At 42.5% G+C, this 25,640-nt stretch overlaps 1 protein-coding gene across 16 annotated transcripts in view; it reads right to left on the reverse strand.

The window, feature by feature from the left end:
* Nucleotides 1–289: 289 nt before the first annotated feature.
* The window catches only part of R3hdm2 (R3H domain containing 2), a 150,329-nt gene continuing 124,978 nt past the window's right edge, over nt 290–25,640 (reverse strand). For 12 of the 16 annotated variants that reach the window (XM_076854751.1, XM_076854755.1, XM_076854753.1 and 9 more), the window contains 13 exons: nt 23,624–23,856; nt 21,526–21,695; nt 16,668–16,769; nt 14,430–14,672; nt 14,025–14,151; nt 13,624–13,784; nt 13,041–13,195; nt 11,570–11,670; nt 5,838–6,007; nt 5,180–5,327; nt 3,316–3,413; nt 2,981–3,065; nt 290–1,854 (listed from right to left, as the gene is read on the reverse strand). In XM_076854751.1, the coding sequence (XP_076710866.1) occupies nt 1,514–1,854; nt 2,981–3,065; nt 3,316–3,413; nt 5,180–5,327; nt 5,838–6,007; nt 11,570–11,670; nt 13,041–13,195; nt 13,624–13,784; nt 14,025–14,151; nt 14,430–14,672; nt 16,668–16,769; nt 21,526–21,695; nt 23,624–23,856 (2,134 nt within the window). In that variant the 3' untranslated portion in view covers nt 290–1,513. The remainder of the gene's footprint in view (nt 1,855–2,980; nt 3,066–3,315; nt 3,414–5,179; nt 5,328–5,837; nt 6,008–11,569; nt 11,671–13,040; nt 13,196–13,623; nt 13,785–14,024; nt 14,152–14,429; nt 14,673–16,667; nt 16,770–21,525; nt 21,696–23,623; nt 23,857–25,640) is intronic. The other 4 variants (XM_076854759.1, XM_076854758.1, XM_076854756.1 and 1 more) reach the window with 1 other exon arrangement.

The raw sequence follows: 25,640 nt of genomic DNA on the forward strand, positions 1-25,640 counted from the left end.
TGAGACAGGGTCTCTCTAAGTTGCTTAGGGCCTCACTAAATTGTAGAGGCTGGCCTTTAACTTGCAATCCTATTGCCTCAGCCTCCCAAACTGCTGGGATTACAGCATGCACCACCATACCCAGCAGTCTACAGCCTCTTTAATGGTTCTCCTCTGAAGGGTGGCAGAACAGTATAGCCCAGAGGGTCTGTAGGTAGAAAGTTCTATCTTGCAGGCAGGTTACTTCTGCTCTTCATTTTTCTTCAGCTGCACAGGACAGAGTCTGCTGAACACACATGGGCACTACAAGTTCAGTTGATACAGTTTTTATTATAAGAAACCTCTAGTTCTGTTTCTGCCACGTAGAACCCAATCTTCTGGGCTTTCGGACTAAAGGCCCAGGTTCTCCATCCCTGAAGGTTTTCAGAAGATTAGATAGATAGGAATGAGGATAGCATCTCAACACAGTTCTGGACTTCACTCATCCCTCCCCAGATCAGTTGCAAAGGCTCTAAATAAGAATTAACAGGATGGAAGCAAACTCTTGGGACACAGAGGTTCAGAGTAGTGACATGTTTGATGAACCAGTTTGTAGCAGAGGTGTAAGAGCCCAAAACCAAAGTACTGACAAAACTTAGCCTTCTATCAGAATTGAGTCCAGGGGAGAGGGAGTAATAGTGTTAGGGAGAGGTATGTGCACATGCTGGGGAAAGCCATCCCAACCCAACAACCTACCCTCCCCAGCTGCCCACAAGCTATAGGGGTTATACCTACCCAGGGTCTTCAACCCACACCTCACCCTCCCATACACACCAGGGTGGCAACAGAGAAACAGTGACTGATGTCCAGTGACAGTTTTTTTTTTTTTTTTTTTTTATATTTAAAAACAAAATCAACCTCCCCCCAAGTAACCCCCCAAACAAACAAACAAAAACCAGATTAAATAAAATTTACAGTGAATATACCCAGCAAACATCTGTATGTGCAATTAAATACTATGTCTGTTACTGTGGCACAAACCTCAAACAAACAATATACAAGTGTTCTGGGGGTAAGGGGAGTCCCAAGTTTTAACTCTGGGGGGTTTGGGGAGACAAGATGGGGGAAGTAAGAGAATGGGGAAATCAATTTTGTTTTTCTTAATTCTGTCCATATAAATATACTCATAAAGACCAAAAAAGGAAAGGGAAAATAGGATGGAAAGGGAATAAAGAGGGGAGTGTGGGATGCTCCCAATTCTACCTGACCAAAAAAATAAGAAATTAATTCTGTGGTGGAAGAAGAGATTAAAAAAATGATAGAAGAGGATGGGAAGGAGAGGGAAGCAAAGGGGGTCCAATCAAGGAAAAAGAGGGGACCCATGGCAGGGAATTGGCAAGGAGTCCAGTGCCAGTGTGAGTCTGTTTCCCTCTTCATCCCTAATGTCTTAGGCCCCAGTTTGGCATCTGTCTCCTTACTTTCTGCCTCTGTTCCATCTGGGTCCTCTCCACTCTGTCCCCAGGCCCTATTGTGACAGTTCCTTCCCCTTCTCCATTTATTGGGAGCTGGCTCGCTCCAGGATCCTCAGGTCATAGTTCTTTTTGGCCACTCGAAGTTTGAAGCGACTCACAGAGTTGTTCAGGCGAAGGGAGGCATTCTGGGCAGCCAGGGGGCTGGGAAACACAGCTACAATGGTGTAAAAGGCAGCGAGGTCTGAGTGGCGGCCATTCTCGGCAGTCCCACTGTTGTCCCCTCCACCCCCACCAGGCAGCCCCTGAGCATCCTTGAGCCACTGGATCTTGGCGCCGGACATGGCGAGTTGAGTGAAGAGTTTGTCTGCCTCAGTACGAGTGATGCCTTCAGGGAGATCTGTCACCTCCAGCACGCGCCCAAGGACTGGAAGGGGAGGAGAGAAGATATTTTGTGAGATAGGGTAAGAAGGATTGGACAGCAGCTGGGCAAAGAAATATCCAGCTAAGTCTGTATACAATGTCCTTAAAAGCTTTGCCACTTAGCCCTTTCCTCCCCTTCCCAAATCAACCCAATACCCCTCCCCTAAGACTTTGATCAGGGAAACTTAACGGGAAAAAAAGCGAAACTCTCTTCACCTAACCCAAAGACGTAGCTTATAAGAAGAGTCTGGGAATCAGAATCCCAGGCTTATGATCTCAGGACAAATACCTGTGTTCTATCATCAGGTGTCACTTTTTTTTGGGGGGGGGGGTATTAGGGACTGAACCCAGGAGTGCTTATCCAATGAGACACATTCCCAGCCCTTTTTTATATTTTATTTAGAGACAGGGTCTCACTAAGATGCTTAGGGCCTCACTGGGTTGCGGAGGCTGGCTTTGAACTTGCAATTCTCCTGCCTCAGCATCCTGAGCTGCTGGGATTACAGGAATGCGCCTGTGGGTTTTAAATAAAAAGTGAACAGAGAAATGATGCTCCACCCCCAGCAAGGTATTATTCTTATGAAGGAAATATTTTTGCTTGTGGTCTTTAGTAGATCAATCTGAAACATGTTCCTTTTCCACCCAGAGGCTGCCCCAAATAGATTCTTCCTCCTTAACATTTTGGAAAGTGAGTTTCCCTTCCTTTCCTTTCAGTTCAGCTAACTGCTGCAAATAGGATTCTGAGAGACCTTGGAAGGGCCTGCAGGAGGAAAGTTACTTCTTCCATAATTCTCTATCAGTTTCCTCCAAAATCAATTCTAGCACTACCCAAAGGTAGATGTCCAGCATTAAGATCAGGACTGCTCCCAGGAGACAGTTGGCTAATAAGAGGCTCAGCAATTCCCATGATTGTGCTATTCCCAATTTTTACTGTGATCTGCCTCAGGACCCAGAATGGCTTGGTAAGGGGACTGAGATACTCACTAGTGCAGCTTTTGTTTGCTCTTGAGCACAAAAGGCTCAATTTCTATTCCCCACCCTCAGTTGGATTTCCTATTCATCCTGGACTGGTAACAAAGGGCTAGAGAGCTGGGCACTTTCTCTTAGGGATTTGGCCTTCTGCCACTCACCAACATCTGCTGTGCCCAGGTCAGTGGAGGCAGATTTGAGTGCTTGTCTCTTGCTGCGGTTTCCATGCTTCAATCCACTCTGTCCCTTCAACATTTGAAAGATAACTCTCACTCCAAATAAATAACAATGACCACCTTGTTTTTCAGTATCTGCTTGAGAGACTGAGTAGCACCTAACCATGAGAAGTCCACTCTACAAGGTAGATTGGCCAATGAGAAACAGAGTTCATTTTCTGTTTGTCCACACAGCTGGTTGGAGCAGATAGCTTACAGATAGGCACCCAGATGAGAAAAGGGGACAGTTCTGATGGCCCTAAGGCGGTAGACACCCTTACCTGGTGTACCGTGTAAGTTGATTGGCTGTGAAGCAAGGGAGGGCAGATGGACAGATTGTACTGTAATGGCTGGCCCAACAGGGAGTAGCGCCCATCACCTAGAGAGTAAGAGCAGATGGTTTTCTGAAGTTTGAGCTTTACAGTTTGGTTATTATGAAACTTCAGAGGGCTCTGGAATTGAAGAGCCATAGTGTATAATATTCCTACCTTTTCTATAATGACCCATATGTCTGACTTAAGGGCTGTCTTTCTTCCTAAACACCTTGGCTTTCAGCTGTTATCTCCCATTGTTGTCTCCCCATTACCCCTGCCAGGCAGCCCTGAGTATCCTTGAACCACTGAATCTGTGTGCCTGAGTGAAGTCTGTCTGCCTCAGTACAGGTGATGCCCTCAAGGAGATCCATCATCTCCAGCACCTGCCCCAGGACTGGATGGGGAGAGAGAACATTTCTCCATTTTGTACACTGTGTCCTTTGTCCACCCAGGTGGGTGAAGCAGATGACTCAGAGATAGAGGCTCAAAAAGGGTTGCTTTCATAGACAGAAACCTATAGAAATGATAAAGGAAGAAACCTACAGACCCTTGGTGAATGTCTTTTATCTCTTATACAGATTTCCTCCACCCCCAAACCCCAGGGTCCAAGTTCCTTATGCATGTGAGAGGTAATACATTGTGGTGGATGAGAACACAGCCTTGGTGCCAGATTGCTTAGATTAAAATACTGGCTCTGCAACTGGAAATATGATGTTGGGATGTTTTCCCCTCTTTAGTATTGCTGGAAGGATAAATGAATAAATGAACATAAAGCACTTATAGCATGTCTGGTACATATTAAGCACCACAAGTGCTACCTATCACCAATAAAATGTTACATTTCAGAGCACTTTAAAGTTTTAAAACCATATTCTATAATCTTTTTTTTTTTTTTTTTTTTTTTGGGTACAGGGACTGAACCCTGAGATACTTAACCACTGAGCCACATCCCTCAGCCCTTTTTTTTGAGACAGTGTGTCGCTAAGTTGCTTACGGTCTTGCTAAGTTGCTGAGGTTGGCCTTGAACTTGTGATCCTCCTGCCTTAGACATCCCCCTGCCCCCAAGTTGCTGGGATTATAGGCAGGCACCACTGTACTTGGCTTCTAATCTTATCTAATATATATATATATATATATATATATATATATATATATATATATATATTAGATGTAGATGGATAAAATATCTTTATTTTTATGTGGTGCCAAGGATCAAACCCAGGGCCTCACGCAAACAAGGCAAGCACTTTACCACTGAGCTACAACCTAAGTCCTAATCTTATTTTTATATTGCTTGAGACAATCAAGTCAGAAAGCAAACAAGAGTATCTTCAACTTCATCTAATGTTTACCTCATTTTTATAGATCAGAAAACTAAGGTCTAGTTCTGAGCTTAAATAACTTGCTCAACATCATAAAACTAGTTTGTGGTGGAAATGAAACCCATGTTTTAGCCCAAACCCAGTGTTCCCTCTTTTAAAACCATACTATTCTCACAGTCCCACAGTCCCAGCCCTCAGACTCAGTACTGATGATAGGCTAAACTCTTTAGTTCATTAGAAAGTTCAATAAACTTTTTCTCCAGCTCTTTTACCCTACTTGGTAGTAAATACAAGTACATAAAGGAGGGCTGGAATAAGTTAATTAAGGGCAGTGAGAGAGATGGGTAGGTTATTGTTGGTCTCAACAGGGATGTTAAAAGAAAAGCTAGCTCCCAGAATTGAATCAGTTACATGGGTTCCCTGACTACTGTTGCCCTCTAATTTCCCCAGCTAGAAGTGGTTTGTGAATGGTGAATTCTACAGCAGCCAGCCCTAATCTAACCCCCTACCCTGTGCTGGACCCCCAGGCCGGGGGAACTGTGTGAGGACAGGCAGGGGACTGAGTCCTGTGCAGACATTGCTGAGGCTGGTGACAGGAGAGGGTGCTGGAGACTGAGTAGGAGATGTGACAGGGCTGCTGCTCATTTGTGTGTTGGCCTGTGGAAGAGAGGAGCACATATCACATAAACACCAAACATTATTCTCTGCATATTCCTATGGCGTGGCTTTAAATTTACCTCTCAGGAAATAATTTGCTCTTGTGAACTCTGCCAAAGTCAGACTGCTCCTTGAAACTGATTTCTTAACCCTTAATTAATTAATTAACATCCACTTTTGACATACCATGTGCCATTTTTTTTTTTTTTTTTTGGTGGTGCTGGGAATAGAACCCAGGGCCTCATTTAAGCTAGGTGAGCACTCTAACACTGAGCTGCAACTCTTCATTTAAAATATTCTCTGATGAGCATTTACTAGAGTGTATTCCTTCTCCCACCTTAGATTTTAGGTTCCTTAATGGAGAATGCTCTCTTCAATTTCTTGTGTTTCCCCCCGAAAATACCCAGGGAAAGATGTGTAAAAGAGGCTGCTCTGTCAATAACAAAGATTGCTCCCTGGGAATATTCTGCTCCCCTCCTTGCCAAGACAAAGCAGGGTTGGAGGACTCACCTGGGGGCTAGTGTCAGGATTGTACAGGTCTCCAGGCTTCTGACCTCGCTGGTCCATGCTGTAGTATTTACAGTGATTCCATGGAACCATGGATGGGTTTGGGGGGGGCTGGGGTCCATTAGGGACATTCAGTTGCATGACCACCACTCCTGGTCCTGAAGGTGACACTCCTGAGTGGCAGGAAAAAAGCAGTTGGTTGAGAATTCAAAGTATATTTTATTCTTCCAGTTAGCCCTGAGTGGGAAAGCCAGTAAGCAATACACCCAACTCACTTCAGGGTCACTCAAACAGTGTCCTGCCAGGAATCTGAAATCACTGCTGATTTGGCTTCTGACTCCCTCTCCCCAAACCAGTGGAAGTTTGAGTGGAAGAGAGATGATGTCAGTGCTCTCTTGGCCTTCACCTGGTGAGGGGCACTTTGGTATGCTTGGCAGAAAAAGTACTCCATTCCGTCAGAGCTGGGTATTACTAAATACCCAGGTCAGATTGCTCAAAGGTCTGGGCATGATAAAGGGCTGTAGACATGTACAAGTTTTTCTGGTAAGGGCTATAGGTAAGTCAGAAAGTTCTGATTGTTCTGGAGAAGATGCACACAGCTTCATGGAGCCAGACTTCAGAAATATTTCTTGGCCAAGGGTTGGGTGGGGTGGGGTGGGAAATCTTTCAAGCAGAGGGAATGGCATGGAAATATACATCATGTTTAGGAAATGACAAAAGACATGAGGTGCGAAGACACAGGCACTATGTAGGGGAAGCAGCAAAAGCTGAGGTGTATTTATGAAACAAACATTTATTGAACATTTACAATGTGCTAGTCATTTGGCTGAGCACTGAGTGTGCAAAGAACAAGCCTGATCCTGCTCTCCTAAAAGGAATAGCCTGGTAACAAGTCAGACATTAAATAAAGAGTTAATGTCAAAGTTTGAAGTGCATTTTGGTAAGATGCTTGGACTTTATCCTAGAGGTACTGGGACAGAACTGATGCTTTGACTGCCAACCCAAATAGCAAAATGTAGGAGAGTGAAGGGAGGAAAACTGTGGCAAGAAGACCCATTAGGAAGTTCCTGAAATGGATGAGGAAGTTCTGAATGAGGCCAATATCAGAGGAGGACCATGGGAGGTCAGACATTCTGACTGCTACAATGACAGTTTCAGGTGATGGGATGCAACCCTTAAATATAGGCACTGGTAATCATGGATAGCCTCACCAACTCACAGGATGGAAGAAGGAAAGGGCACAATGAGGATGAATATTGTCTTAAATCCTCTTCGTGGTAAAAAGGTAAGAAGTCAGGGAGAAGTAGTTTGATGAACAGTTCCCCCAGGGAGGAATAGGTACAGTTTCTGCTTCCCCACAGGGGATTGTCCAGTCAGGGGGTTTGCTCTTGACCTCCCAGGCTAAATTCTGTTGAGACTGAGTTCCTATGTGTGGTAGTAGAGAAACAGGAGCTGAGGTATACTAGCTTGAAAAATCTGCTGCAATGCTGTTGTTTTCCTGGTTCTATGCTCTAGGATTGCTACTATTGCTGCCACCATATTGCTTCCTATGATGGGAAATATTGCCTCTTGCCCTGGGCACTAGTCATGCTGGGAAGTGAGTATGATTGCTTTTCTCAAGGTAGTATTGGTCAAAGGAAAGGAAAAGCAGCAGCAGGAGGCCTGAGAGAACCCCTCAGAAGACATGGCATCTATCAGAGCCAATGTGTGCCTCCTACCCTTTAGGGTTCATCCAATCTGGGAGCACAAATAGTTAGAGCAATAGGCCTGTATCTCCCCATCCCCTACTGAGCAGGGGAGAGGGTATTCTCAGTATGGTTTGTAGAAAGGCCACTGGAAAATTGCAGTTGTGGAGTATCATACATTTAACAACTCTCTCCTTACTATAGTTGCTTTGGGCATTTTTATTTCCCCATCCTAAGAGCCCCATCCACTCCAACATCCTCTTTCAACAAAATTGCAATTGACCTTATTCAAACTCCTCATTGATACCTGAGGGAGCCAATGTAAAAATAATCAAATCCACAGCTTTTCTAGAAGGCAGCTCATAATCTGAGCCCAATGCCCTGGGCCAGGAAAAATGGGGGATGTGTGAGGGTGCAGGGGTGAGCATAAGCAAGGCAAAAGAATCTCTAATATCAAAGTGCAGCCATAAGGAGCTACTGGGGGCTCAAGGGGAGAGAAGAAGAAAAAAAAAGCCCACAAATTATTTTCTCTGATTCCAACAAAAACAAAGCCAGGATTTTTCGTCTACAGCCTCTGTCCTGATCTCCTCCCCATACTCAGTCCTCCCCCGCTGGCCTGGAGCATTGTTCCTTCACTCAGCCGAGGACACAGAGCACTACTCTGCTGATGAGCTGATTTTTATGCTTCTCTTCCTCAAGCCAAAAGCAGGTGGCATCCGTTAAGCAGCTGAACTGTCGCTACTTCTTAATGGACGTGGCAATAAAAAAGAAAGACAAAAACCCACTGCCCAGTGATGGCACTCCCATATAATCAGGTTGGGGGAAGGAGCCTGGGTTGAGAGCTGGTAGGAAGGGGGAGAAAGGGGCTGAATAAGGAAATCAATTTCAGCTTGAAAGCTCTAAAAGGAGAGGGGACATGTGAATGGCTTTTTAAGTGGCATCATTAAACCTGGGCAGAAAGGTCGATTGGGCAGAGCAAATCGTATAAATATAAACAGATGACATTTATGTCTGGCAGAATTGTTTTTTGTTTAGGTTTTTTTTTTTTTTTTTTTTAATCACTGAGGTAGAAGACTGATAAGTTTTCTTTCTTACCCCCAGGAATCAAACCTATGGAAAACAATGTCTAGAGAAATAAAATCCAAAGGTGTATTTCCCAAATTATAGGATAAAAATCAGTATCTTGACCTTTTCTCCTTTTTCCCTTTGGTGGGGGAAAGGGGTATCTTCAGGAAGTGGAATAGAATAGTCTGAGCTTTTGAAAGCCCCCAGGTAAAAAAATAAGCCAGTAAGTATATGACAGTCTATTCCTGTATGCATCTTACTCTGTCCATGCTGCTGTGTCACTGTGAGTTGGGAGTACAGGTATTGCTGCCATTTCATGTCTGAGTGCATCTTCCCCTGACAAGCATCCCTGTAACAACCTCAAGGGACCCACAGCCATTATTTTGGTAGGAGGAAAAGTGTTTCCTGGAGTTATAGTTATATCTATTATAGGGGAGGAAATAAGGTACAGGCTTGGGGGTAAACTGGGCAGCTACAAAAACGTATTAATAAATCAGAACAGTTGTTCCAGGAATGACCAATCTAATCCCTGCCTTTATTTTTGGAAAAGTGACCATGTTGCTACATAACAGGAAGACGGGTGACTGTTCTTTGAAGGTGACAGAGCAGTCCTTGTGGGCTATGCCTGTTGTCTATATTCCCAATAAAAGGTAAACTGGAAATGAAGGCAGAAGAAGCTTCTCCCCTTTTATTTTTTATATATGGACCTTTATTTTATTTATTTATGTACAGTGCTAAGAATAGAACCCAGTGCCTCATACATGGTAGGCAAGCACTCTCCCACTGAGCTACAACCCCAGCCTCAGAAGCTTTTTCCACTCCCTCCATGAATAGTGATTAAAAAGTTAAAATTACTGGTGTGGTAGATGACCTGGGTAGAACAGAGGGTTTCTAGGTGTAAAAGGGGTAGTTGGAAAGCCCAAGATCAATCAAGATGGCTGGGAAGAAAGGAGATATTCCTGGGAAAATTCCAAAGAAGCAAAGGAAATAAATGATGAAGAAGGTTTCCTCATTTCTTTTTCTTTTTTGAGGGGGGCGAGGTGTGGGTACCAGGGATTGAACTCAGGGGCACTCGACCACTGAGTCACATCCCAGCCCTGTTTCGTATTTTATTTAATGACAGGGTCTCATTGAATTGCTTAGCACCTTACTTTTGCTGAGGCTGGCTTTGAACTCATGATCCTCCTGTTCTTAGCCTCCAGAGCTGCTGGGATTACAGGCGTGTGCCACTGTGCCCAGCTTCCTCATTTCTTTAGATTTGAAAAGCCTAGATTATCTCCTTCTTCCATACCCCCAGCCCAGATGTCTAGTGTTGTTAGCTTCCAGAATAGCAGCTGTTTTAGTTGACTTAATCCAGAACTTAATCTGTAGTTTTTTTTCTGGATTCAAAAATCTTGAATTTGAGTATGAACAAATACAACCAGAGACCAAATAGATAATGACATACCACAAAGGATATACACAAAAATGTGTATACAAGTATACCTGCATGCACATGTACACACTTATCTTAATAAATAGGAGAGAAAATGCCCTGCGGTACCAAGCACCACCACAGGCTAGAGTGGTTCTTGGAGCTAGTTTCTACAATTTCCATACTCTGCTGGGAATTTCAAGGCCAAGTTCCCCTGGCGGATAGGAAAAATAGTCGAAGATACCACTTACATAATAAAAAACAAAAGTCTATTGAATTTAAAACCTCAGATTGTAAGAATCCATGTTTAGCCTAGATGAAGTCAAAAGTCACTGCTCCTTAAAGAACTGACCATGTCTTATGAGCAAGATAATTCTAGAACTACCTCATAGAGGGGGTGTAAAAAACTTTAAGTGAAAAATTCCATTTCTAAATGTGAGAAACTGGCAAAATATCTCCCTCTCACCAGAAGAGGGCACTCTGACATTCCCACAATAGAGTGGAACCAAGATGATTAAAGGCTAAATTGAGACTTCCCTCCAGAAACTCTGAAGTTTCTTTAACTGCTGTGGGATGCAACATAGGATATGGAAAGTCAAAAGTCCCAAGTTCAAGTTCTATGATAGTGATCTAAATAAGCAATGTAACCTCTCTGAAGTCTGAATTTCCTCCTTACAAAGTATGGTAAGAGTTCAAATATCAATGTATGTGAGGCACACACTAAAAGCTGCTAAACTGATACGACTTCAAAAAAAAAAAAAAAAAAAAAAAGCATTTTTTCAATTTCCCCCACCAGAGAAAGCCATCTAAAGGAAGAATGAGTTCAGGTGACAGAGGTGAGTATTTTATGACCCAAAAGTATCTGAGTGTAATTCAGGAAAGAAGAGAGGGAGAGGGAGGGGGAAAACTAGGGAGTAGGGTAGAAGAGGGGGTAGGAAGGGGAGAGGCTGGGGATGTAGCTTAGTGGTAGACTGCTTGCCTAGCATGCATAAAGCCCTGGGTTCAATCCCCAACTCCCAGTACTGTCAAAAAAAAAAAAAAAAAAAAAAAGAGAGAGAGAGAGAGAGAGAGTGCAATATGGACGCGCACACATGTGCACATGTGCTCAGAGCACAGCAGAGTAAAAGAAACCCAGAGATATGGCTTCCTTAGCTCATCAGAGATCAGCTTCAGCACCCTTGGATAACCCCTGTCAAGACTTTGGTCTTTCTTCATGATGGGGTCAGTAAATCCTTGAACCTTTCTGCCCTTTCAACTCTAAAGCACAAGCCTGGCAGCAATGTTTGCCCTTACCAGTACCCAAGCCCTCCCCAAATTCTTTTTTTTTTTTTTTTAAACAAATGAATTTACATCCTTTCCCAGCACTTTTAATTAATTATTATTATTATTTTTTTTTTGAGAGAGAGAGAGAGAGAATTTTTTAATATTTATTTTTTTTAGTTTTCGGAGGACACAACATCTTTGTTTGTATGTGGTGCTGAGGATTGAACCCGGGCCGCAGGCATGCCAGGCAAGTGTGCTACCGCTTGAGCCACATCCCCAGCCCCTCCCCAAATTCTTTATCCTCTTACCTGAGTACTGCTGTGGCATCTGTGGTGGACTGCAGGGAGAAGGAGACTGAGGCATCTGGTACTGTTCAGAGCCAGGGGGCTGCAGAAACCCCACAGAAGGGCTAGAGAGATGAGAAGAGAGGAGTGGTGAAGCAGTAGAGAGGGTAACAGCTCCTAGCAAACAGCTGCTGCTTCTTTGGGCCTCCCTATGGGAAGCAGAGGCAGCTCCAAGCCATTCCCAGACCAATTTGCCGTGCAATTTCTAAAATCACTCATCAGTTCAAAGTTAATTATATATATTTGTACTTGATCATCTTTCAATTAGGAAGCTGCTAATCAGTGCTACAGATGGAATGTTAGCGACACATGCTCTTTTCAACAGTGTGGAAACACCAGGCATATACACATGCACACAAACACGCGCGTGCGCGTATGCGTGCACAGATTCTAGAAACACAATAAGAAATAGGCAGAGTGTGTCAGAGAAAGACACAGAATGTTAGAAAGAAATGTGTTAAACAAAAGTAAGAAGATGTATGATTTAGGATCTATGTATAATGGCGTACACTGAGAGTCCCTAAAGACAAATGGGTATGGGGGGACCCACAAGATTCAAAACAACATAGAGACATATATATAGAAAGAGATAAACAAATATACACTGGGAGACAGACACAGAGAAATGCAGACAGTTAGACCCATACTTGAGTTCTAGTTACAGCTCTACTACTAGCCAGCTGTGTGACTTTGGGGATGCAACCCTACCTGAAATTTCTTCATTTAAAAATCAAGACAGGAAAATAAAATAAGAGCTGTGGACTACATTATTTTTAAAGTACGTTCTATGGTTATGATTCCATTAGCTATGATATACACTTATACAGAAAATAGATATACAGAAATAGATGTGCCATTAAAGTTTCATCTATAGACATACAAGTATACACAGAAACTTATGTACATAGAACCCAAAATTGCTTTGTTCCTTTTTGTGTGTGATACTGGGGATTGAACCCAAGAGTATTCTACCTCAGAATGGCTACATCCTCAGCCCTTTTTAAAATTCAGACTTTAAAATATATCTCACTAAGTTGCCCAGGCAGGCCTTGAACTTGTGATCCTCCTGCCTAAGCCTCCCAAGCAGCTGGGATTTCAGGTGTGAGGCACTTTGCCTGGCTCCAAAATTGCTTCTTTTAATGACAAGTACAGTCTCTGAAACCTAGTTCTCAGTCCCATTGATTTGAAAAACAAAAAAATGGGGAATATTATAAGCATCCATCTTTGAAGCAGAAATTTTTTTCTCTGCTGATGGCTCTATGCAAAGTTAAATCATCAAGGAACAAAGGAAAATGAACTCCCTCATATTCTACCTGCTTGAGAGCACTACTGGGATTCTTACTCCTGTGTTTCCTAGGCCAATAAAAACAGAGGACGATACAACAGTTGCTGAAAGTCTATGAAAAATATACCGTTGCTCTCCAGCAGTCCTCACCTTGTACCGTTCTGCTGAGCTGGTGGGATCATGCTGTAGTACACTGGTACACCCCCTGCAGGGAGACCTCCTTGTACAGACTGGCTCGCAGGGACCAGCATGGGTTGTTGAAAAGGTGGCTGAACCACATTTTGCGAGTCACTGCCCACTGGGACCTGGGTAGAAAACAGAATATCTAATTGTAGTCTTGAGTTCATCTACAGAACAGCTTAGTCATCACTAGATCAGGGCATTGCAACTTCCTTCTTTACTTCTTACAGCCTCCCCCTATTCTCTTTATTTGTCCAGAGGAAATGGTCACAGAGCGATCTCCATTTTCCCCTTCTCTTAATATCACCCTTGGGCATCTGACATAAGAAAGAGTTGATTTCCTGTAGACCCCACTTTCCCAGGCATTTGCATGGCTTTATAAACACCAAACAACTTAAAAACTCCTCTCAGACTTTCTTTTAGAGAAAAGTCCCTAAAATTTCTAGGGGGAAATAGACAATATTTTAGTATTGAAGTTGTATGGATGATCCTGGGAGGCTGTCCTTTTCATCTCAAGGCCTGGGTGATCATTCCCAATGTAGAATGCACTCACTTGGTAAGAAGGCAGTGGAGTGTACTGAACCACCAGGCCTTGCATTTGGCCCCCCATGTTGCTCCTCTGGTTGCTGAGCAGGCCCTGGTTCTGGGGCTGCTGGACCCCAATCATGCCCTGGTAAGCCGCCTGTTGCTGGTTAGGCATCATGGGCTGTAAACCTAGGGATAGGCAAAGCAGAAAAAACATTAGTATAAATGTTTAAAAGGCAACTTTCTAGCAGTAATTCCCTTCTCCATTCTATTTTAAGCCTCCACCCCGCCAACCCCCATCCCTAGCCCAAGAGCCTGGGCTCCTCCTTTGGACCCTAATAATTCCTTTTTTTTTTTTTTTAAGTGGGGAAGGTAATTTCTCTGTCCTTTTCCTATGAGCCATCTTCTTACACCAGTGGCTCCTCTTACCAGGCTGCTGGGATGGCTGAGGCAGCTGTTGACCACGTTGGGGGCTGTAGGCCACCGGGTGAGAAAGAGGTCGATATTGCTGGTTGGAATTAGGATATTGTCCAGGGGGATAATAAGAAACCTGGATCTATAGTAGAGAGGAAACAAATTACTAAATACCTCAGGGCTGATAGATGGAAATTTGTAAATAGAGATATTCTATTAGGCCAGCAATTACAAGATTACTATACAAGTCTGAAATATAATAGCACTTGTGTTAGAAAGAAGACCTTCTGTCTAGAGTGATAACGCTTAAGCACACTGTGGGGAGAGTACTCGTTCTGGTCTGCCTAAACTAGAAGAAGGAAAGATTAAATACTGGATAAACTGAATTAGAGACTGAAGTTGAGGACAGGGGCTGCTTACCTGTTGAGGAGGCTGTATGTAGCCCTGGGGTGGCAGGACTTGCTGAGTAGGTGGTGCGTGGCTAGAAGTGGAATAGTTGGAAGTGGGGAGGGGCTGTCCGGTGGAAGCCATGATGAAGCTAGTCTGCGGAGGGTGCTGGGAGATAAGTGGGGGCTGGAATAGAGCTGAAGAGGGGTCAGTTGCTTCAGTAGAACCTTGGCGGCTAAGGCTCATTTGTCCAAAGGGGTTGCTGAGGTCATCTGCCTGTTGAGAGAGTTGGAGACTCTTAAGTCTCATGTCCTTGCTTCAATATAGAAAGACAGAAACAACAAGGTTCTCTACAGTCTTCTTTTTATGGACAGGCCTGCCTTTTTGCCCTGAGAAGGCTTTTTTAGCCTTAAGCCTTTAACATGTGATATTTTAAATTGCCATGAACTGAATAGTAGAAACCTAACTCCAGAGCCATTCTCCTTATCACATGTGAGGTAACAATGGCTACATTGATCATGATTGTTATTAGAATTAGTCTTGTGGGGATGAGTACAATGATAATACAATACAATGATACATAACAATGATAGATAACTTCTATCTATAGAAAAAACTGGATAAACTAGTGGGTTAAAGAAAAAGATTTTAAGGATTTTCCTGTTTCCCAACCTTCCTCATGTCCCTAACCATAAAAATGGCTTCTATGTTGCTGTAGATTCTGTTTTTATAATAAAGAACCTAGATAACACCTCGAATGAATCCTGGGTGGCTAGGTTCATGTGCCTTGCAGCTCTGTCTAGCAGTAAAGGACTGCTGGGCTCTACTCCTGCTGCTTATCTTTTTATTCCCGATGGAGGTCATTTCCACCTTTGTTCTTTGACACTAGCCTAAAGTTCTCCACTCCTTCAGAAGCCATTTCTAATTCTCACCTCCGAAAGGAGGCCAGGGTGAGTGGCTGAGCTAAAGGAGGAGACTGACTGGCCAGACTGTAATTACCTTCTCCCTCAGCCCTCTTCCCTGAGCAGCAAGAGTGATAGTATCCCATCTTTCACTTGTACAGTGATAGGTTATTTTTTAAGTTTCCTTTTTTCTTCTTCCCTCTGGATAGTAATATATTCTCTCTCTCTCTCTCTCTCTCTCTCACACACACACACACACACACACACACACGTGTGTATGTCTACCAGAGCAAGAGTTTTTTTGAAAAGAAACTAGCAGAAACCAAAAGACAATGTTGTACTGCAGTTTCACTTTACTTTCAGGGATCTGTTTTAATATCTTATTGGTTAGGAATAGATGATAAAAGATAAGAGATTAGTCTTAGATTGCAGATTATTTTAAGGTCCATGTTCTAGGACTTTTCAGAATAAAGATAAGAGATAGGAGAAAAGAGGGGAATTCTAGTGAAAAAGCAGAAAGGTGTAATAAACACAAAGTAAAAAAAAAAATAAAAGAGGACTCCTATAACCATGATGGAAGTTATCAACTGTGAGGCAGATCAGACCTTCAAAGTATTTAAGTCAGGGAATAATTTAAATAACATATACTGTGCAGAATACTTTTCATATAAAACAAATACTTTTCATATAAAACAACACGTAAATTAGGTAAAAAAATGGATCTGCTGGGTGCAATGGCGCATGCCTGTAATCCCAGTGGCTGGGGGGCTGGAGCAGGAGGATCATAAGTTCAAAGCCAGCCTTGGTAATGGCAAGACGCTAAGCAACTCAGCGAGACCCTGTCTCTAAATAAAATACAAAACAGGGCTAGGGATATGGCTAAGTAGTTGAGTGCCCCTGAGTTCAATCCCCAGTATCAAAAAGCAGGGAGGGGGGGTGTTAAGATTTTAAGTTTTTAACCACTGATACCAAAGAAGTCTGCAGTTGTGTTTTTATTTTTAAAAGAAATTGTAGAAAACCATTCTGTACAAAAAAAAACTGGGTTCTTCAAGACATGTCCAGGGAGCAAATTAAGAAGGCATACATGATATAATAAGGGGCCTAGGTTAGATCAACATCCAATTTCATTTCCCTTACTAAAACTCTGGGGAACTCAGCATTCCTATCTTATATTTAGGTGTCTTTTGGTGTGCTGTGATGAGGCCATCAGAATGGAGTACAGTTCAGCCTGTGCGGGCCCCTCGAGAATAGCTTTCAACATGCCCTCCAAAAGCACAACATGCTTGCAAGGCCATCACAGATTGACCCAGACATACGACAGAAACAGGCCATACATGGACAAGACAAAAAGGGAGAATGGAGTTTATACCATGTTGTACTGCTGGGGCGGAGAGACTGGCAGAAGGACTTGGGGACAGGAGCTTGGAGAGAACTGAACAGGCTGCGGAGAGGGCTGCAGAGCTGGGACTGGCTGTGGACCAGCAGAGAGGCATGTAGAAAAGGGAAGAGAAAAGGGAGGCATGGAGGGAGGCAGCAGGGCAGAGATGGGGAGGGAAAGGGAAGGAACAACAAGGTTAATCATGAAAAAAATTTCACATGAATCACAAGGTTGCTGAATAGGTTGACCACCAAGCCTGGGATAGCTTATAGCTTTCACCTCTCTCTGACAAACAAACAAATTTCTCCTATGAGGAGCCATCTACTAAATGCCCCACCCTCTTGGCACTTAGAACTCTGCAGCTGCTGTGAGCAATTTGAGAACTGTCAGGGCCAGCCTGTTGCCTGATTTCAAATGATGATTTTTCCCAAAACCTTTTTTCTGAGCACAGGATTCCTGGTGAGCTTGATCATAACCCTCCTGAGTGCCTACAGGGATTCCTGTTTGCACTGCTTCAGTAGGAAGAGTCATCCAAGGTCAGCTCTCCTGGAGGAAGTGCTCTTTCACAGGGATCGACTACCTCCCGAGGGCAGAAAAAGGAAAAAAAAAAAACACCCGGCTGATGCCTGCTTCCAACTACTTCCTCTTGCTCCATGATTTTCTGTGCTCCTCCAGGCTGTGAGGGCAATATGAAAAATGCCCCCATAAGCAAACAGGGGGATTTTAGGGATAAAATATAAACAGCTTAGCTTCAGTTTCTGTACCTTCAGTCTCTTCACTAGCCTCAAGCAGTAGGATATGTTTATTGGAACACGCAGTTTTCTAAACCAACTAATGGGTAGTTATTTTTTTCTCTTCTTTTCCCCTCCAGTCCTTTCAACTGCCTCATCAGTTCTCTAGTTATAACCCCCTGGTGGCAGGAGAGATGGGAGAAGGAGAAGGTGATAAAGAGGAGGGAAATAATATTTATTTATATACTCTGTCTCCTGATTGCTTCACAAGATTCCCATAGGGAGATAGGATAACTTGTACTTGCAATTAAGAAAGTAAGCCTCAGAGAAATTAAATTTCTCACTTAGGATCACACAGCTATTACGGCAGAGCTGAGATTGAAACCTACTTTTGCAGGACAAGTGCTTTTCCAGTCTGCTCTAGCAATAGGGAGGAAGAGAAGGAAGAGGCCAAAGAGAACTCTTTTAGAATCTTCCATGGGCTCCTCTCTCCATTTAGAGTATTAATAGATATGGGGGCTGTAATATTGATAGTATTTCCTGCCACATATCTCCAGGAAATTTTCACAAAGGAACTAATAGTTCAAGTAGAAGAACATGCCCCCACTCTCCTCCATCACCACCAAAAGGGAGAAAACTGGAGCTTCAGCAGAGGAGATATCTAGATTTTAAAAATTTAGTGGCTGGGGTTATGCCTCAGTGGCAGAGCACTTGCCTGACATATGTGAGGCACTGAGTTTGATTCTCGGCACTGCATATAAATAAATAAAATAAAGGTCCATTGATAACTAAAAAAAAATATATATATATTAAAAAAAATTTAAGAAATGTTAACTAGGAAAAAGTTACTGAGAAGACCTTTTGGGACCTGGAGGGAAGTGGCTGAGGCCTGGAAAATCAACTCTTAGCCCTGGAAAATAAACTGTTAGCCCTACTGTCACACTTATTTTCCATAAACCAATGATATTCCAAATACGACTGTTGGCCAAGTTGCTCAGCATTAGCAGCATAAGCTAGGGTGGCTTTTATACATGTTTTATATTATACTAAAATCCTGTTCTTGCTCTTGGAGGAGGGTATAACTTGGAGAAGGAACAATAAAGTGATAAAACAAGTCTGGCTTGTGGGTTTTAAATAAAGAGTGGACAGAGAAATGATGTTCCTCTCTTAGGCCTCCCCTAAAAGGGTAAGGGCAATAGTAAAGGTAAAGGTCTTGCTGTCTTTTTTTTTTTGGCGGGGGGCAGGGGGCATGGGGTGTGTATTCTATGCTACCCTCACCTATAGTGCTCTTCTTCTTCATCTGCCTCAAACTGCAGAGTCAGGGAACCTCTGAGGAACTATGAGGATGTGGCTGCCACCTACTGGCACATTCTAGGACAGATCAATGGCTCTTGGATGCCTGAGGACACCAGGAGAGAGGTTAAGAGGGCTCTATTACAGTGGTCCAATCTAGTTTAAGTCAATTGGATAAAAGATAGCCACTGGCTCTTTATCCTCAGCCTGACTCCCTAGTTTCACATGCTTCACTAACATACCAGATGAATGCCTTAATGGAGCAAGAAGGCCTGCCAAGAAGGGAAAGAACCCACTTGCTAGCACTGTCTCCATGCCTGGGGCAAATGCCTCCTGCTACAGAGCTAGAGGTAATACTCTTTCTTTGAGTTTTTCTTGTACAGGATAAGCTTTAACATAAGCAGAGCGGTATGTCTATATGTGGTCACTTCCTTCATCCTTATACTGTTATATAGCATTAGAGAAACTGAACAATAATTTTTCTTGGGCTTAGCAACTTTAGTTTGCAGAGCCTCCAGTGCTGAGGGGGGAAAAGAAAAGAAAGAGATACAAGAAAGATAAAGAAGGGCATAAACAGAGAAGTAGAAAAAAAATGGAAGAAGATATATACAATGGTATGATGGTGGTGGTGGTATAACTTTAGTAGCTACCATAATGTTTCTGCAACATCAATACTTACCCAGGGTAAGATTATTTAGTTTAGAGTTTGTGATCATCATTAACCTCAAGATAGAATTTCTGAGAGAAAAGAGATCTCTGTATCCAAACAATGATTTCCCATCCCCAATCCACAGCATCTAACCTGGCACATTTCCTATAGAAGGGGAGTCAATACCAATGACTCAACAATCGATGCTTGGGGTCCAGTAGCAGGGAAGAACCCAAGTAGAAGTTTTGGGTGTAGGGCTCACCACTCGGACATTCAGTTTAAATTTTTAGTCTGAAATGGTTATTCTCTTATCTCTTTATTCTTCTCCCACTCTTGCTATCTACTTCTAGATATGGATGACAGATAGAAGGTAGAAGCAGATGGAAGACTAAGCATTAGAAAAGGGAGCAAGACTCTATTAAAATAATCATCTTTTAGAAAAAGAAAAAAGAACTAAAAAACATTGGAGCCTTGGAAAAGCTACACATACATAAGCACAGTAGGAGAAAGCCAGAAGAAAAAGCACAGAGTTTACCATGAGCTGGTTTGAATTAAGACAAAGGCAAAGAAAAGCATATACATACATGCAATGTTTTAGTAAGAAGTAAGGGAAGTTGATAAAAACAAGACCCAATAGGGTAAATGGTAGTAGAATAACAAATAAGAAAGTCAGCACTATAGAGAAACTGCTTTAGGGACTATGGACTGGAATGTTCTACATGTGTCTGACCTACATTCAGACACAAAGCTGCTTTTCCTAGATCTTCATCTTTTTTTTCCTTTTTTTTTTAGTACTGTGGATTGAATCCAGGGGCACTTTACCACTAAGCTACATTCCAGCCTTTCCCATTATTCATTGGAAGACAGGGTCTCACTAAGCTACCGAGACTGGCCTTGAATTTTAATTTTCCTGCCTCAATCTCCTAAGTTGCTGAGATAATAGGTGGGAACCACTATGCCCAGCTTCAGTGTTCTTTCTTTTAGCATCATTTCACAATATTTAGGATGGGGTAGAACTGACTGGGTCATTCTGAGGTCTTTCCACTTGAGTTCCCAGTTCCTAGGGTATTAGTATTTAGAACTTGTTTCTAGTACCTAGGAAAGAGATATATCTAGGACCATGATGGACTAACTGAACACAGGACCTTTCATTTTAAATTTTTCTTTTAAAAGAAACCTTAAACTATAGAAAAAGAGTATAGAGCCATGGGATTCTACTCATTAAAAGCTCAGTTCATGGAAGAAGAGAATAAATGAAAGTCTCAGTACACCTCTCTACTCAGAGTATTCAGGTGGCTTTGTAACCTAGAAGGCTAAGGTTCCAATTTAAAGTAAGACCTGATTCTTAGGCTAATGACTTTCATGGTCTGCATAGAAGCAAAACTTCCCTTAATCCTAGTTGGTACTAACAGTTAGCAGTTCCAGCAATTGAAAAAGAAAGAAAGCCCTTTTTGTGTGAGGGAGGGGATAGGTACCGGACCCTGATTTCAGGGGCATTCAATCACTGAGCCACAACCCTAGCCCTATTTTAGGTGTTTTACTTAGAGACAGGGTCTCACTGAGTTGGTTAGCATCTTGCCATTACTGAGGCTGGCTTTGAACTCACGATCCTCCTGCCTCAGCCTCCCGAGCTGCTGGGATTACAGGCATGCACCACCGCGCCCGGCAAGGTAGCCCTTTTATAACTGAAAAACAAAGACAACTTTTGGGAGTATTTGAGTCTTATGGCATGTGTTGTAGGGTATCTTTCTCCCTAACCCCAATAAATAAATACATGTTTTGGGTCAATATATTTAGTCAGATTATGTGGGAGCTATAATCTTTTTGAGTTCCATATATGAATATGGTGAGCAAAATCACCTTGCTAATTACACAGAATGTAGAGGTAGAGGGGGTACAATAAAAAGGTGTGTGATAAAAGATGCACTGACAATTATCAGGAAGAAGCAGAAGAAGTATAAAGCAAAAAACTCCTAGGCTGACTCTATAGAATAATTTGGCCAACATTTGTTCTTCTTCTCTCCCCATAACTTGACAAATAGGAAATGGGTAAGGGAGTGGCATATTTCCAAAAATTGATCCTTTCTGCTATCCACAGCACAAGAGATATGACTATACTTCCAGTGTTTACTTGAATCAGAGCAGAGGCGGCTCTTTGACAATGATAGTGACTCACCTGTGAGATCATGTGATTATTCAAAGGTGGCTGTTGCTGAGGTGTGGGTGGAAGAGCAGGAAGTTGTTGTTGCTGCTGCTGCTGTGGCTGGGCAGTACAAGGAAGAAGGCCCCGGACAGACTGGGGTGAGGTGACCTGGTTGCACACTTCTGGGGCACCTAGTGCCATGCCTAAGGCAAAAAGGAGACCAATCCAGAGTTGTAAAATTGAGCCATGAATATACTACCCTTGAAGGGCCCAGCTGCAGGGCTCTTACTTTTTCCTTGCCCTTTCTCTTTACTTTACTCTCATCTGCCCATTCTCCACTGTCTTTTGAAGATCCATGCATGAACAAAGATGCATTTAAGCTAAGAGCACAGCCTTCCACTCAGCAGGTTTCTACTCCCAAAGGACAGGAACCACCCTGACCCTGTCAATGTTTGGTTTTAGAATTGAACAAAATGTGAAACTACTGAGGCATCTCCCCCGAAGTTCCTAAAATTCTGATTAGATAGCTGAAAACACAATTCTTACTTTCTGGGAAGGTACAGATTCATGGTCCCATAAGAGACCTGTTTTTCTTTGCTTTCTTCTCAACTTGCATTATGTCTTTCTAAGGTTGCTAACATGGTGACCTCACCTCTACAAGCACACAGCTGAACACATATGTGTGCAACCTATTTTTTATCCAACTATTTTTCTCACTTTTAGGCTCTCCAACACATGTACATATTCCTATAACATACTTTAAGAAAAAATAAAGAGAAAGGTTTATTTTGGCTCACTTTTTATTGAATATCTGCTATGTGCCAGGTATCATGTAATGAATTAAGGACACAAAAAAGTGAAGGGAATACAGTTCTTATCCTCAAGAGGCACAGGACCTTCTGATAGAATGAACACCCACACAACTATCACAATCTGATAAGGATAAGGGACACAGAAACAAAATAACAAAGTATTATGACAGCAAAGATGAGGAAGCAAGAAGTCCTTAGAGGGTCAGAAAAGGATTTAAAGAGGAGGTGGCAGGAGAGATGGATTTGAAGGATGAATACAAGCTTGTCAAAATGAGAGGGGACAAAGCTAATACCATATTCGAAAAATGGTTTAAGGGCTGTAAAAGGATAGATATCTGGAGATTAGATTGCTATAGCTAGTCAGAATTAGGAAGTTATGCTATATTAAGTAGTTTGGATTTTATTGTACAGGTGATATAGGAAACTTTCAGAGAGGACTGACATGATTAAATTTATTTTAGATTGATATATTGGTTCTAAAAAGGGCCAAGAATAGAGCAGGGAGATCAGTTTGGGGGATAGAATCATAATTAAATAAAAGAAAGTAGAGGCCTGGTTAAAGGAAGAGGCAGTGGGACTAGAAAGTAGGTAAGAGAAGGGCAGTAGAGACCTATCAGAAGCAAAAACCTCACCACTGCCAATGTCTAATAAGGACAAGATCTACAGTACTTCTAGAATGAGATTTAAGCAATTCTTCAGAGGGAGAAGAATAGTGAAATAAGAGTTCCACTGCATATGGAGAGCTAAATAAATACTCTTCTGCTAAGTGTGCAACAGGAATGGAGGGAGATTAGAAGAGCTGAAGGGTGATGATAGGCTTTCATGTGAAAGATGTGAGTGTCTGCTCCTTCCCAGTAACTGAGAGCTAAAGAAGAAGCCACAGCCGTAGTTTTAGTCTACTGGCTATCACCAATTAATTACAAGCAGCTATACTCTAGGGCTTCCTGTGCTCTATAAATCCTCTTATAATCTCAAGGGACACAGGATGAAAGCAGCTATCATATTCATCATAGTAAATAACCTGCACCTGGGCTGCAAGTAATGTCTCACCTAAGTCAGAAATAATCCAAAAATAATATCAATTTTTTTTTTTTTTTTTTTTAATATCAGGATGGGAATATTTGAAAGAAAATCAGATGGGACCAGATACAACAAAGGATAATGGATCCAAGAAATCAAATTCCCCTCCACTGGTTGTTTTAGATTTTCATGAAGCCATATTGGGATAAATGTTTTGTTAAAAGTAAATATTAGTGATATTTTACATAAGTTAAACAAGAAGGGAGGGCATGATGTGGAAGGAAAAGAAGCTGTAGTACCTGGCCTGGAGATCCTTCCTGCACTGCCACCTTTACTACTGCCGATGCTGTCACCTCGGGTGAGGATAGATATTCCACTGAAACTGCTGGCTTTGGTGACAGGAGGTCGCATGCTCCGGACAGAGCCATCTGAGTCTGTGCTGCTCCAAGGCCTTGGCTCCAGGGATTTGAGTTCGCTGTCTGTGCTGCTCTGGCGGCTGCTTGAAGTACGACTCAGCCCTTCTCGGTTCCCCCTGCAGAGACCACAGTGGTCAGAGCACCCCCCACCCACCACTTCAGCAGAAGGGCTAGGAGAGAGTTCACTTCTATTCTCTCAATAACAAAGAAGGGGTAAGGATTAGGGGGACTGGTTTCTTGTTAGTTGGTTGGCCAACTAAGACTTGATGGGAACAGACAGAATGAGATCCATCCAGTACAGTAACAAAGAGCACAGAGGCAAATCTGAAAGACATTGCACTGGTAGCTAATTCAAAACATTGGACCAGAGGTGGATGGGAAACCACATACATGATGCTGAGATTGGCTGTGGTCTCCTCCCCATCCCCACAGGATCCCATACATGCAGGAAATAGTGGGGGAAAACAGGCAGCAATTCCTTCTGGAAGTTCTTAAAACAATAGGACTCCCAGAAGTATTGCTAGAAGACAGAGTAGCCAATGACATGGATAAGTTCCATAACAGATCTTCCACATAACATGTGTCTAAGCCAGCAGAGGTGCTGCTTATGGCCACCTTTCCAGGGGTTGGAAGAAGAGTATAATGAATAATCTGAAATTGACCCAATTTGTTTTGTGGAAGTTCCATGTTCATATCTGGGGGCATTTGGTGCTGAAGTATTTTTTTTTTTTTTTGGACACTGGGGAATTAATCAGGGTGCTTTACCACTGAGGTATGTCCCCAGCCCTTTTTATTTTGAGACAGAGTCTAAGTTGCTTAAGGTCTCACTAAATTGCTGAAGGTGACCTCAAACTTATGATTCTCCTGTCTCAGCCACCCAAGTAGTTGGGATTATAGGTATGTGCCACCATACCGGGCTTGGTTCTAAGTCCTCAGCAAAATCAAACAATATACCCTTGGGATTCAGGGTGGCAAAAGTCAGGGAGTCAACTTTGTCTAGTTGTTTCCACATTCACAATCCAACTGCCGTGGGCAAGGCACAAAAATTATTGTTCTTACTATTTCTTAATTAATAAGCAACCAAGAACCAGGAATTTTCTTTTCACTCTCATCCCAATCCTAACAGCTACTGATCTAAGGAAACTACAAGGCAACAATTACAGATTTTCATATGTATGCTGGGGAACAATTAGGCAAAAATGATAGTAGTTTGGGTTCCCTCATTTTACCACCATCCTATCAAAAACAGAAAACTCCATCCCAATCACCTTAGCTACAAAGGTCCTGGGCTCAGAGTTAATTTTAATAACAAAGTTATTTTGGAGTAAATATTAAAGGAGAAACTGTTGTTAATTAGGACACCTAATCCAAAGGCAGTGTAGGGAAAACGGGAAAAATATATGCTATGGTCACTTTTTAGTTTTTATTAGCTAAACCAACGATGGGGAGCTAAAAACAAGCTGACACAGCTGTTTGGGAATGTGCTCCTTCTCTGTTACCCCAAGTATATGTATGTATGTATATATTACCTCAGTTCTTCTCTCCATTTAGCTCAACAGGTGATTGTGAAATGTTACTGTTTCCCTAAAACTTTAATTCTTTCTCTTGGGATGCAAAAAGCAGAAGGGGAAACAAGAGAGAGAGAGAGAGAGGCATAAATCAGGGATTCTCCAGGAACAGACCCCAGGCCTATAGTGAGAGCCAATAGCTCTGTCTTAATAAACAAAGGCCAGTATACTGAGAAGACTCAAGAAAACATGGAGAAAGGAGACATAGCAGTGGCAGTGGTTACTGATGCTCATTAGACATTAAAGTCTGAATTTTTCCAAGACAAAACTAATGGCTTTTTCTACCTAAATCAAATACTTTACTGTTACAGCAACCTGACATTTATTTTCTC

This window comes from Callospermophilus lateralis, chromosome 4 (genome assembly GCF_048772815.1).
Source record: "Callospermophilus lateralis isolate mCalLat2 chromosome 4, mCalLat2.hap1, whole genome shotgun sequence".
Taxonomy (NCBI): Eukaryota; Metazoa; Chordata; class Mammalia; order Rodentia; family Sciuridae; genus Callospermophilus; species Callospermophilus lateralis.